The following is a 12,559-nucleotide window of genomic DNA, read 5'->3' as shown; positions in this document are numbered from 1 at the left end:
GACAATACAAGTCAAAATTCATAGCAAGCAATGTTTATTTAAAAAAAAAAAGTTCTACAACAATAACTACACAGAATTATATAAGGCCTATTTGATTAAACCACCATTGATATTACTGTACAATATTGTACCAAAAAACAAGAGTGTACCTCTGTAATGTACAACATTGTATATACAAAGTACATCTGAACACAGGATTCTCCAGTAATACAAAGACGACTATAAATAAATTTGAAATTACAGTCTCTTTCCAAATGGACACAAATGCATAATCTGGTAAGTCAACTGCACACAATTAGTCCACACGCAAAGCCAACTTTGTTCAAGTGCATGACTAATTCGAGACCAGACAAATGCACCAACCACCCACACCCATATTTGTGTGTGTTCACAAGCATGCACTCACATTCCCTCCAGTTGTTTCGATGAGGTAAGCGCAACAAAAATACACAGTAATACACGATCATGATAGTTATAGAAAACAAAAAAAAAAGTGTAATTCAATGCATGGGAGAGCGTGATGCAGTGTCTGATATGCAGAAAAATATTTTTACCCTTTTATGAATTCATATCCTCATCTAATTTACATACTTGTGGAAAGATACATTTATTTGGTGCTACTCCCTGTAATAACAAACGGGTTCTTTGGCCACCTTTATAAATTCTGTGATTGTTTAGGTAAAGATTTTGTGGCACTATTGCAAAATTCTAAAACACGGGTGACAAAAAATATTTGCCTTGGCCATCCTCTTGTAATGGACTCATCATGCTCTCATCGCGGCACACACAAGCACACAACCAGACAGCAACAAGGCTCCACATTTGACCATAAAACTGTAAAAATGAAGAAGTCACAACAAAACGGTGCCTAACAAGAAATTGGATGAAGTGTTGGTTGTGCTCAAAACACAAAAGCCCTCAGCACCAAGGTTCCAGTTGCCCTATTGATTAACATACATAAACATTAGAAGAATTCAACTTTTTTTTTTTCTCTGCTGTGGGAAGTATAATTATATGAGCACGCTGTCTATTTTTTTTTTTTTTAAGTTATCTCGCTGGCATTACACAGATACATAAAACGATGTCAGCCATCGAGTCGTAAGCTGCTGTCAAATGGCCACAGCATGCAACCTGAAAGGTGTTTAGCTGCCACAAAACACCACACACACATCTGTGGAGAAGTGTGTATACAGTCCAACATTACAAAGAAGACAAAAAAAAATGCTGGCTTTCAGTGGTCCCCTACACATAGAAGATGAGCTGCAGGAGAAAAGCAGCATAATGCCTCAAACTACCAGCGTTTCATTATTCTTATTGCTTTATTTAGGGCTGAGGAACCATTTTATTAACAGTGGCCGTCTCTGACAGCCGTATTAAATTCATGAAAAAAATAATGCAGTCAAGCAAATGTTTATTATTATATACTGGATATTTATGGTTTCAACGTTTCTGGCATTTTTATACAAGTTTTACTGGGAATTCATTTATTTGTTATTTGCAGTTCCCCACCCCTAAATTTGTATTTCTTTAGGCTACATTTTATTAGACTAATATAGCGCTCGTGCTGATATTTGGCCCAGTCTTTAAATACAGAAGTTCATCTCCAGTCTTCCACGTGTGAAGCAGCAAGACAGTGTTTCATTTCAAGAGCGCTTAAAACTTTTCACAGTCTCGTCTTAGGAATCAAACAATTCCTTCTGATCGTTACGGGGTCTTAAAAAGTATTCAAGAAAAAAAGCAACACAGTGCTTTCTCTTCCTCATGTGAGCACGTTTGACCTGTTCCCTTTTAAAAGATTTGAAAATCCTCTCCGTGCTGCGATCATTGACAAGATGTCTGTCATGCAACCATGTGCCGCTGGAAAATGGATTGTGTTGTCTTAATGCTACAGTGTGTTGTGGGTTAGCAAGTATCTACTGTATGTATAACAAACTAAGTGCTTCCGACCTGCTGGTTTAAGCGTTAGGATCAGATTCCAATTGGAGCAAAGAGGTGCTAAGCCGGGCAGGATTTATCATTAGATTGGGATGAAGGAGGTGGAGGAGGCGCATGAGGAAGGGAATGTGAGTGCCCCGGTGGCGGCGGTGTAGGTGGCACGGTGGATGTCGGGGAACCCATGGCGGGACTGCCACTCCCCCCGCCGCTTTTCGGGAACACCACCGGCTTGGGCCTCGTCGCCGGCGGGCGCAGCTCTCTAAAGGAAGGAACCGACGAGGAGAGGGAGGAAGAAGACAGGGAAGGCGACGTGGCGGAGGGAAGGGGGGTCCTCGGTTGGCTTTTGGTAGCTCGGAAGGAGGAGGGCACGTCGCTGGCCGAGGAGGCGCTACGCTGGAGTGGGTGGGCGTGTGAGGAGCCTCCCTCGCTGTCCCGCAACAGGCGGGAGTGGAGCGGGCTGGAGGGTTCCGACGCCCCTCCTGCGCCACCGCTCACACCTTTCAGCTGCTCCAGTGTGTCGAGAACCACATCGGGAGTGTGTTTGGAGCTACTCTGTCGCTCCAACTCCCTCAGCTCATTCAGAGCGCAACTCATGGCTGCCTCGATGTCCTGCAATACAGAGATGGAAGCATTAAGTGACTTTAGAAGCGGCTGTAATTTATCATCCAAAGTTATTGGGAGTCACTTGTTGCTAGGCGGAATTTGTCAATTATTTACAGCCCTTTAAAAAAAGAAGGATATGCCAGTACTGAGCCAATCACATAGTAATAGTTATCAGTTAAAGTTTCTAACCAATAATCTTTTAATACCTGTGAGCTGTGATCCACCTGAGCTATGACCTCAGGTTCCAGAGGTCTATGGTTGCTGAAGCTCTTGGAGCGTCCTGCCGGAGTTGACTTGCGCAGTTGAGGGCTTTCCACCTAAGTCATCATAAACATATTATGAATGTAGCAAGTCCCTGGTTTGATCATTTTGAATCTCCAAGTCACAGTACCTTGCTCTTCAGTGAGGAATGGCGTGTGATAGAATTGAGGATGCTGTGAGCACTAACTGGCCGTTTCTCCACAGACTCCTTCACCAGAGCACCGCCTACAGGAAGTGATGCGGTCCTGACCCCTCCCACACCACCTCCACTGGCCCCTGGACTATCGCTGTCTGAGCTCCGAAATGTTCTTCTGATGCTCCCGGACTCGGGACGTTTCCTCATCCTGAATGAGATCATTATTAAGTAACCTTTCTATCTTAATAACAAATCAGATTTCTTGAATTCATTTTATAACTTTGTCTGTGAACAATAAATACAAATAAAATGTTTTGGTACAACTCACTTGTTGAGGTTGGCCAGGTAGATATCAGCCACATGGGCACCAGTAGGAGATGCAGCGCTGCCTCTAGTGGAAACCCTTTCCTCCAGTTGGTCCCTGGTGTCCGCATCCGATTTTGGGCTTCCACGGCCGCCATCAGTCCTAAAATAATCAAGTCTGAGATGTTCCCCTTTTTCCACTTTGAATGAATTTTCAATACATGACTTCATATTGCTGACTCAGAAATACACAACTAGCTGCAAATAGAATCTCCCTCTGAGGCAGGTTGTCAACACTGTACGTTGTCATCTTACATGTCTTGGACCACAATATACTGATGTGGCACCAATCCATCCACTCCGTTGTGTCGTCCCTCCCACCAGTCATCGGACGCTCGCTGATACAGAAGCAATGACGCGCCCTTCTTGAACGACAGCTCGCGACCGGTCCGGCCGGAATAGTCGAAACGAGCAATGGCTTCAACTGGGTCGGACTCTGAAACAGCCAAGGTGCCTGATGTTGAGAGGATGGCGGATAGAGACAGGAAGCGATAGAGTGGGTGATGCAAAACAGACAGAGAGAGGGAAGCCAGAGCGATGTCGAGCAGGTTAGTGCTTCTGTTTGGTGACGACACACATTGCAAAAAATACACAAAGCAGCATAATCAAGTAGCGGGATGTGAGCTGGTTCAAAAGCTTTCAGCCACAAAAGAGCTTCAGAAGACATCATAAGAGGAGCAATTTGATGACGTTTCTTGGGAGTACGCACCATCTTCGCTGTTGTGACCAACGGACACATTGTCGGGCGCCGGCTCTTGCACAAGTGGGGGCTCACAGTGCGGACTGTCACTGGAATAGACAAAAGGAACAGATAAAGTTGCGCCAGAATGTCGCCGTGTGTACAATTTGCAGACTGAACGACATTCATCTTTTTAGTCATATGAAGTTACATGAAACACATCACTGAGATCATATCCCGCAAGACCTGACAATGCTGTTGTCGGACAGGGCCGAGATTTTTTTCTTAGTTTCGTACTGTGTGTGTTGATTCACATAGGGAGGCATTCATCACTGTTGCTGTGCAAAAGTTAACCTTTGTACAATATGTAGATGTCTGTCTATATGTGCATGTGACATGTGGTCAGGCGCCACTTTAATCTCCCGCGTGATGGCGGGTAAGCTGATCCTCGTGGCCCCAACCGACCAAAACCACAAAAGAAAAAACTCGAGGCTGCTCACCCCCAAATCATTCAAATCCTCTGTAACTGAAATCTGCCAACCGCTCCACTCTGGCTTTGTTATTGCAGCTTCCTCTTGCCAGTTGAAGCAGTCCTGCTACTTCAACATTTCAACTCGTATCCTCGCTTTCACCTTACTAGAAGCAGTCGCGGCTGGTGGTTTTTGGCAGGACGGACACTTTAATAAAAATTAAATGTTTGTCTAAAAGTGTTTACATTTGCCTTTTTTTTTTTTTTAATTTACTCGAGATGGGATTCGAACTCGAGAAGCCTACGATAAAGTCAACAAATCCACCCTACCTGTTCTTATCCTTGCTGCCTGGGCTGCACCTTCTCCTCTCAAAAAATGTTGAAGTCACTTCCTTGAGTCGAACATGATCTTATACACTGCAGAATCTGCGCTGAGCCATATCCAATATGGCCGCCACGTCACGTTCCCGTTGAATGGAGCCAGGGAGGAAATGACGTCGGCTTTAACAGCTGCTCAGTTTCAACATTACTTTGAGATGCCAGAGGTAAACAAACCTCATCAGTAACTACACTATCCTGCTCCTCTTAAAAACAATTGTTCATACATTTTGAAATCTTTTTATTAGGACTTTTCATTAATTTTTGTCCTTTTCACTGTGACTCAGCGGGGCGGTAGATCTGCGCCCGAGCGCCTTCTATTGTTGAGCCTCCACTGACCAGAAGTCGTCACCAGCTCCGGGGATGATGTAGATGGGGCCCTGCAGGTCTTGCGGTTTCGGGAAGATGCTGTCATGGTGGATGATGATAGTTTTAATGAGTTCATTGACGTGGGCCTGGCAGGAGACCTGGTCGTGACCTTCCGGGACAGACATCAGGGTGGGGCCAAAGCAGATGGCAAGGTTGTAAGGGTCCATCATGTTTTCCTCACTGTACTGGGACAAACTGGAAGGAAAAAGAAGTCTTTTAGTGTATCCTTTTATTTTCTCTACTGCTGGTTAGCAACCAATCACAATGAGGCATAATATAATGTGAGATAACTCCGAATGCATGCCTGTGTCAAATTGCTGTTAACTCCTTCATCAGTGCCTCACTTGAGTTACAAGTGGGGGTATTGGAGTGTGTGAGAAGAAGCCGATTTGTTTGGGAGGCTGTAAATCACCCCGGGGGCTAAAGTAGAAGCTCCTCTTCTGGCTCCACAAGACTTGTCTGTTTGTTTATTCAGTAGTCTCACATTCCAGTTGTCCATCTAGTTTCATTTGCCCTGTGATCAACTTTGTTAGGGATTTTTGATTTCAGTTTTCGAGACTATCTCTGTGGCTTCAAATGTCATCTGACAAAAAGTCTGGCTTTGCAGGGAATGTAAGCCTGCAGCGCTCATCAAGACGCCGAATATGATACAAGGTTATAAATCAACTAGAAAAGGGGGGGGGGGGGGGGTGTCTTTTTTCAAGAGTGGAATGGTGGAAAATAAAATCCTTTAAGGGCCTCCTTCGGCCTTTTCACAGGAAGTTTACCTCATCTCAGTTATCATGGGAATTTTGGATTACAGTATTTTACCTTTAACAGTGTGTGCAGACAGAACGCTGCTGATGTCAGGGGCAGATGCCCGAGCGTCAAAAAAAAAAACTGATTTGGAAGTATTCAAGGAAAAGAATAAAAGGTACAAAGCAACCAAACTGCACTTGTATTATTATTATCATTACTGTAAAATAGCAATTATTATCATTATTTATTGACTGACAACTATTAATATTTTTCAGATTCTCATTCAATTTAATGTGTGTGTGTGTCCTGCTACTCACTGATTGAGGAAGGCAAACAGGTATCTCATGATGATGAGTGTTTCACTCGGCAAAGATTGCAGCACTTTCTTAACGTGGACAGCGCGCTCCTGAAGGCTCTCCATTGCTGGAACAGAACCGTGATGACACCCGGGAGATTAGTCACACAATAACGAGTTGGAAAAACAAAAGATTGTCAACGGAGGAGACTCTTACAGACGCAGGAAATGAGGTCATGGAACACTTCCTTTGGAAAAAGGGCATGATCCAGTCCTCTGAAGTAGAGTTTGAGGACGCTAGCAATTGAGTCCATGTCATGGTCGTTTTGGTCTCCTGCTAGAGGGTCTTCGCCTGTAACCCAGAAGATGGAAGGAAACAAAGTGATAAGATGGAGGGAAGGGAAGAAGGGATGTATATTTTCTATGAATTGCAGCCGAACCTCGCTCAAATGCATTCTTGATATCATTGACCTCCACCTGGGAGCCGGATACTCGGAAAATGCCCTCGTGCTGCAGACCTACAGGGGCATAATCACAGCTACTTTTACGACATCCATTTTTCATGCTCGGGATTGGCATGTTGGATATTGGATATCTAGTTTGTTCATTCGAAGATTCCTCGGGTCAAAACACGTCACGTAACTGCAATGCAACCAATCGGTGCGCAGTATAGGCTGCCGCTAAACCTATCGCTCGACGGAAGAATTTCCTCACCATGGCGACTGATGAAACGGATGCAGCTCTCAACCATGAGGGGAATGGCTTCACCTGCATCCTAAAATTGGAGGGAAACATTGTTTGCATCACAAACTGAACCCAACAGCGGATGACAAATAGGAAGCTTGCAAAGGACATAAAACATAAAGCAACCATGCTTGCTATTTGGAGGTCTGACTACCTCACACGTCTGCTGCTGCACATGCATCAGAGCACACGTTTAGGAGGAAAGGGTGCTAGACGTGGGGAGGGGAGGGGCTGCTGTTGCTAGGAGACTACACTTTTCCCCTTTGTTTCAGATTTCTCAGAGGAGGGTATATCAGAGGGAATATTTAATTGAGTAATGAGTTAATTGAATCCATTACAAAAACATCTATTATCACTCAACACTGCAACCCAGTTTTCTCTCACAATTTCCCAACAAGAGTGTCGCACAATATAGTAAAATTAGGTCATTGCAATTTTCTCACAATTTGGGATACTCAGTTTGACATGTAGGCTTGTTTAGGCCAAAGCCGAGAAAATGACTTATTCTGTTGTACAACCGCTGGATAAACACACGTATTGTACCTTCAAATAATTGTCCTGCCTGTCACAATATGTTGCTAGCACAGTTAGAACACAGATCAATTTTAATAATTAAAATGTTGTTGACAATTGGAGTTAAACTTGTGTGATTCACCACGGGGAAACTCATGCCACAAGGCGGCGCTCCAAACATGATTTCCTGTTTTTTATCCTCTTGTCTCTCACTACACTCAAGACCATTAGATTGTATTAATTCCATAGCAGATCTGTGTGTATATGCTTCCAAATACGTTTTATATTTATTTTTTAAATATAATTATAATATATTTTACGGGTGGCGACGGTGGGAAAATGAGTTCAAAACAAAACTATGCACTCACACGACAGATAATTACCTGTTTCCGTACTGCAGAGTTTCTCCGTCCACTATTCAGAGAGCGAGAGAGAGAGAGAGAAACAGCACTCTGTCATTAAGTCGCAAGAGTGCCTATTTATACGCGCACAACTCTGGTAACGCTCTATTTGCTCACACAGACACATATGTTGAGAATATCTTGAAAATAATAGCCCAGAGTGCCAAGAAATTAAGAAAACCCCACTGAGGCATATGTATCCAAGATAGTGTGCCTTTCTGTACTTCCTTCCTTCACCGCACGTACCTGGCAAGGCAACAGTCGGTCTTCTGACCTAAAGGGGAGAGAGACAGGACAAATGTGGACGTTGGAGAATAAAAGATGAATATAGCAGAATAGAAGTGGGAGACACGAGAGGAAGAAGTCAGCGTACACATACAAAGGCCTTCCTGCTCGCTAGCGGAAATGCAGACATTTCCTGAGGAAGACCCCCAATCGCGCTCCCCCCCCTTCCCCTCCTCAACACATCTGCCTCCCCATATGGTCACAGTCACTGTGACCTCCACATACATGTCTGAAGGACACTTACTCTCGCCTAAGGTCTTCTGGATGAGGTCATGTTTGGCCTCGAGCTTGGTGATCAGGTTCCTGCCTTCAAGAAACTCCTTCAGCTTCTACACAACGCACAGTATTAGAAGTATATAGTTCAACTACGCGCCGAAGAGCAACAACTGACCGTATAGTAGAACTGTTCCGTCTCCTGTTGGTTGGCCCGTCTCTTGGCAAGGCTGGGCTTGCTGAGATAGGATTCACTGAACGTCGACTTGACAGACTCCATGCTGTTGCTGTGGTGGAAGCAATCGGACACGTCGTAGTCCTCCACCGTCACCATGTCCTGGATGGTGGACAGAGTGGCTTCCATAGTCTTCTTCACCTGATGAGCAGCAAAGAGAGGGGAAAAACTTAGGCATGGTATGAATGACCAAAAGGGAGACGTAATACTAAAACATCTAACCTCTTCGTTCTCTATCTTGAGTGTGGATAGTCGGGATTGAAGCTGTTGACACCTCTGGAGAAGCTCCCCTTCCAATGGCTGCTGTGCACACATGACGCCCATCTATACACACATAAAGGTTTAATTCGAAGTGGTGTGGAAGCGCATGGCATAATACTGAGATGCCGCTGATATTCCAAAATACCATGTCTCCCATGTGCGACTGGAAGTCAAAGCGAGCCGGAGGGCAGAAGACATTGTTGTAGGTCTCCATCAGCTTCTGTTTGTCTCCGTTGGGCTCTAGACTTTCAGCGGCGCCCTCCAGAGTCTCCAGACCAGTGTGTTTGGACACCTCGACGTTCTGTTCTGCTGACAAGTAGGTTCTCAAGGCACGGTGGAGGCTGGCATGGTAGCCCAGGTCGCAGCACTGTGCAAAAAAAAATAAAATTCAGATCTAACTGCTTAATCCTGCCCTTCGTTGTTTTAAAGTGTTTTCATACTCACGTCGATGATGTCAGAGAGGTCATGGATGTAATACTTGAAGACACAGCCGTTGGTGGCCTCCAGAGCAAGTAGGTACTCATTCCTGGCTTTGATGGCCTTCAGCTTGTTCTCCGTGTACTTGGCTTGTCTCTAAAATGACGACGGAAGGCGCGGTAAAGAACAAGGGCCCGAAACAGGTTGCTGTGACAACATGTGGCGACTTGTCGCCACTCACCTTCTCCTTCATCTTTTCGATTTTTTTGACACTAGAACGGCGGATGGGTTTGTCGTCAGCTTTTATGCTAGCAAGGGTGTCTGGCGAGCGTGGGGTCTGGCGGTCGTCCTGGCGACCGGAACGCCCCATCTGTTTCTCCTCTTGCTTCTCGGCGTCTTTTAGCTTGGACTCTGCGTTCATGCTGTCTGTGTTGTACATGTGGTAAGTCTTCATCACCTGGGAACATGACATTTCCGTCACAAAGTTTTTTCCCCACCCGGGAAAATGATGGGGCATTCCGCAATTGTCATAGCCACACACTCATTCCACCCGCCAGCGGTCAAACACATGAAAGTAGTACACGAAGCTTGCTCAGCCCAAGTTGGGCGACCGGCACTCCACTTTTCTGATTCAAAACTCCCAAGAGAGTCCAGTCCCTGTTTTGTTTATGCGTCTGTCTGCGTGTGCATGTCATTTAAACCAGAATTATTTATAACTCTTTGCAAACTATAATTGGCGGGCTGAGCTACAGCTAAACGTTGGTCGCAAAGACAAACAGGCAAGCACACGTCACAACTTGGACGGACGCGAGCTGGTGGAGGATTATGCAGAGTCACAAATAAGTTGTTAGCGGTCTTGTAGCATTGCTAACAAGAGATACGCTCAACTTTTTGATTTGTCTTACCGAATAAAGCTCGTTGAGAACCTTCATCAAGTCTTCTTGCAGCTGTACCCCGACCTCTTTGCTCTGGGTTGACAAAAGAAATAAGTTACAGAATCAAAAGAAAAGACTGGCAAGAGGCATTAAATCAGACTTGGATGGCCGGAAGTTGAGTCCCAAGCAGTTAAAAAGGTCAGGATGAGGATGAGTGGGATAAATGTGTGTGTGGAGAGAAAGAGACAGCAAAACCATATAGGGTTCTGGAGTGGACAAACGAGATAACACAAAGGACAAGAGAGGTTGCCCCGGCCTCGGGCTTTAAAAGCGGTCGGCCTACAGCAATCTAAAAGTAATCAGCTATGCCCTGAGTCGTCCTATCCGTCAACTGTGAATCTTGACCTTTGAACTTCTTCCTCTGGCCTGTGCTTGCCCGTCTGGCTCGACAAGACCGCGCCCAAAAACATATTAAGACAACTTTATGTCCTGACAGAAAGCTTGTTAATGCAGTTTGACTTGAGTGCCCCCCCCCGCCCCAATCCAGTTTTCGTACCCCATCTGGCTGTAACTATCATACCAGACCGCTTAAAACACACACTGATCTTTCTTACAAGTGAAGGCATTCTTCGGGCGACATTCTTCCGCTAAGTCCAGTTTTTAAACTTTGCTCCACTTGATTCCTAAGCCAAATTCTCAACACCCTTGAAAATACAGTGTTTATTTTTTTTCTGTGGAGCTGCTCTATGCTGGACTGTCATTGACGTTTTACATGCAAAACATCCTGATTTCTTTTTATACAACACTTGACAAAAAGCGCTGATGATGGAATTTGTATCAAAATGACTGCGAGATGAATTATTAAGAGCAGATGTCATGTGCATGTTCGCAGCCAAACGAGCCACAACGTCTGCTCGCCTTCTTGAAGAGCCGTCCTGAGTCCTCGCTGATCTGTGCGAAGCGTGGAATGATGTTGTTGAGGTAGAGGTCCGACAGAGTGGCGTGGTCACGACTCTCCCTCTTCACCTGAAGCAGCAACAAATTCCAGCAGTTCACTGGAGATAAGATGCTCTGCTCTTTCCTGCACAGAATGACAATGATAGAGAACAAGTCTTAAAATGCAATCAAGGCACCCCCCCCCTTCGAAGCATAAATTCGGATAAAGCAGCATTAAGTCTTTCATCTGATGTTAAGTTCCGCTTTTCATCCGGTTGACGAATCCCCATGAGGCCCCACAGCTTGTCAAAGGTAGAAACAAGTTCATTGTACAGCACGCTGTTTTTCATCAAGATGAAACAAGCGTTGGAATAACAGCCATGGTGGGAGAGAACGCCCAGACAGATTTATACAGAAAACAGCCACCCTGTGTGTCTCCCGCACGCACACACACAGCAGGTTAGTGAGCCAACCCAAACAGGGGATTCAGCCAGGGTACAAAACCCAGCAGGAAGTGGTAAGGCTCCCCAAAAGCACAGCTGTTGCAGAGAAGAAAGGACACAAAAAAAAAAAAAAAGGAAAAGAGATGAGAAAACGACTCGGAAGTTCCTCTCATACTGGAGATGTCACACTTCGCCTCACTGTGCCCATTGGGGGAAAAAAGTAAAGAAAAAAAGGAATCATGGGTTATCTATGGCTAATCAGGAAAGCAAAATGGATTATGAGTTTAAGTGGATGACAGAAAGTCTTTGTGTGATAAGAGGTGCATTAAATGACTTGAAGAGGCCAATAGTGGACACATTGATGAGGTCACAGCGGGCACCGGGTCACATAGACAGAGGAGGTCTTTGACTCAGAGAGGGGCACTGAGTCAAATTGTTGGATTAAGTTTGAGTCGTCGACCATGATGTGATAGGCTGGTACCGGCTCTCAGTGGTCAGATGACTAAATGTGTGTGGTATGGAAAATAGTCATCACACACGGCCGAGCATAATACATTTGTGGGAACAATTTAGACTTTTGTATTATTGTTTTTTTCCATTTATTTATTTTTTTTACATTTTCAAATTGATTATTATCGCTGATCTTACCATACAATCAAAGAAGCACATGTTCTAAAAATCTAAAAGGTCACTAGAAAACTAACTTTAATTTCACAAACCTGAGCCAATTCCTGCAGCACTTGCAGTGAAATAAAATAACAAGCTACCTTTGCTCAGCTCTCGGTTCTCGCAATGTAAACACGAAAATGTCATTGGCCTCTTTTGAAGGTCACATGGTGGACTTAGTGGAACGTCAGTGAGCGTTGGGGTCAGGTGAAGGCAGTGAGTCACATTCGAGGGAAATGCTAAATGGTCATTTACAGTCGGGATCAAAGCACATAGCATTAGCTGGAGCATTGCTGGCAGCACAATTTTTTTTTTTTAACGACTTCAATGACGTGACTAGCCAG

At 44.8% G+C, this 12,559-nt stretch overlaps 1 protein-coding gene across 2 annotated transcripts in view; it reads right to left on the bottom strand.

The window, feature by feature from the left end:
- Window positions 1–17: 17 nt before the first annotated feature.
- srgap2 (SLIT-ROBO Rho GTPase activating protein 2) overlaps window positions 18–12,559 on the bottom strand; it is a 33,322-nt gene continuing 20,780 nt past the window's right edge. Inside the window, exons 3-23 of one of the 2 annotated variants that reach the window (XM_061290687.1) lie at window positions 11,089–11,251; window positions 10,201–10,263; window positions 9,537–9,752; window positions 9,323–9,451; window positions 9,024–9,245; window positions 8,840–8,941; window positions 8,561–8,758; window positions 8,414–8,498; window positions 8,131–8,158; window positions 7,867–7,897; window positions 6,941–7,001; window positions 6,667–6,744; window positions 6,444–6,578; window positions 6,249–6,354; window positions 5,164–5,388; window positions 4,008–4,087; window positions 3,554–3,752; window positions 3,264–3,401; window positions 2,930–3,143; window positions 2,745–2,855; window positions 18–2,544 (exon numbers count right to left, since the gene is read on the bottom strand). In XM_061290687.1, coding sequence (XP_061146671.1) covers window positions 1,996–2,544; window positions 2,745–2,855; window positions 2,930–3,143; window positions 3,264–3,401; window positions 3,554–3,752; window positions 4,008–4,087; window positions 5,164–5,388; window positions 6,249–6,354; window positions 6,444–6,578; window positions 6,667–6,744; window positions 6,941–7,001; window positions 7,867–7,897; window positions 8,131–8,158; window positions 8,414–8,498; window positions 8,561–8,758; window positions 8,840–8,941; window positions 9,024–9,245; window positions 9,323–9,451; window positions 9,537–9,752; window positions 10,201–10,263; window positions 11,089–11,251 — 3,133 coding nt within the window. In that variant the 3' untranslated portion in view covers window positions 18–1,995. The remainder of the gene's footprint in view (window positions 2,545–2,744; window positions 2,856–2,929; window positions 3,144–3,263; window positions 3,402–3,553; window positions 3,753–4,007; window positions 4,088–5,163; window positions 5,389–6,248; window positions 6,355–6,443; window positions 6,579–6,666; window positions 6,745–6,940; window positions 7,002–7,866; window positions 7,898–8,130; window positions 8,159–8,413; window positions 8,499–8,560; window positions 8,759–8,839; window positions 8,942–9,023; window positions 9,246–9,322; window positions 9,452–9,536; window positions 9,753–10,200; window positions 10,264–11,088; window positions 11,252–12,559) is intronic. The other variant, XM_061290688.1, reaches the window with a different exon arrangement.

This window comes from Syngnathus typhle, linkage group LG11 (genome assembly GCF_033458585.1).
Source record: "Syngnathus typhle isolate RoL2023-S1 ecotype Sweden linkage group LG11, RoL_Styp_1.0, whole genome shotgun sequence".
NCBI classification, from domain to species: Eukaryota; Metazoa; Chordata; class Actinopteri; order Syngnathiformes; family Syngnathidae; genus Syngnathus; species Syngnathus typhle.
The sequence above is the reverse complement of the archived record's forward strand: the minus strand, read 5'-3'. Positions and strand labels throughout refer to the sequence as shown.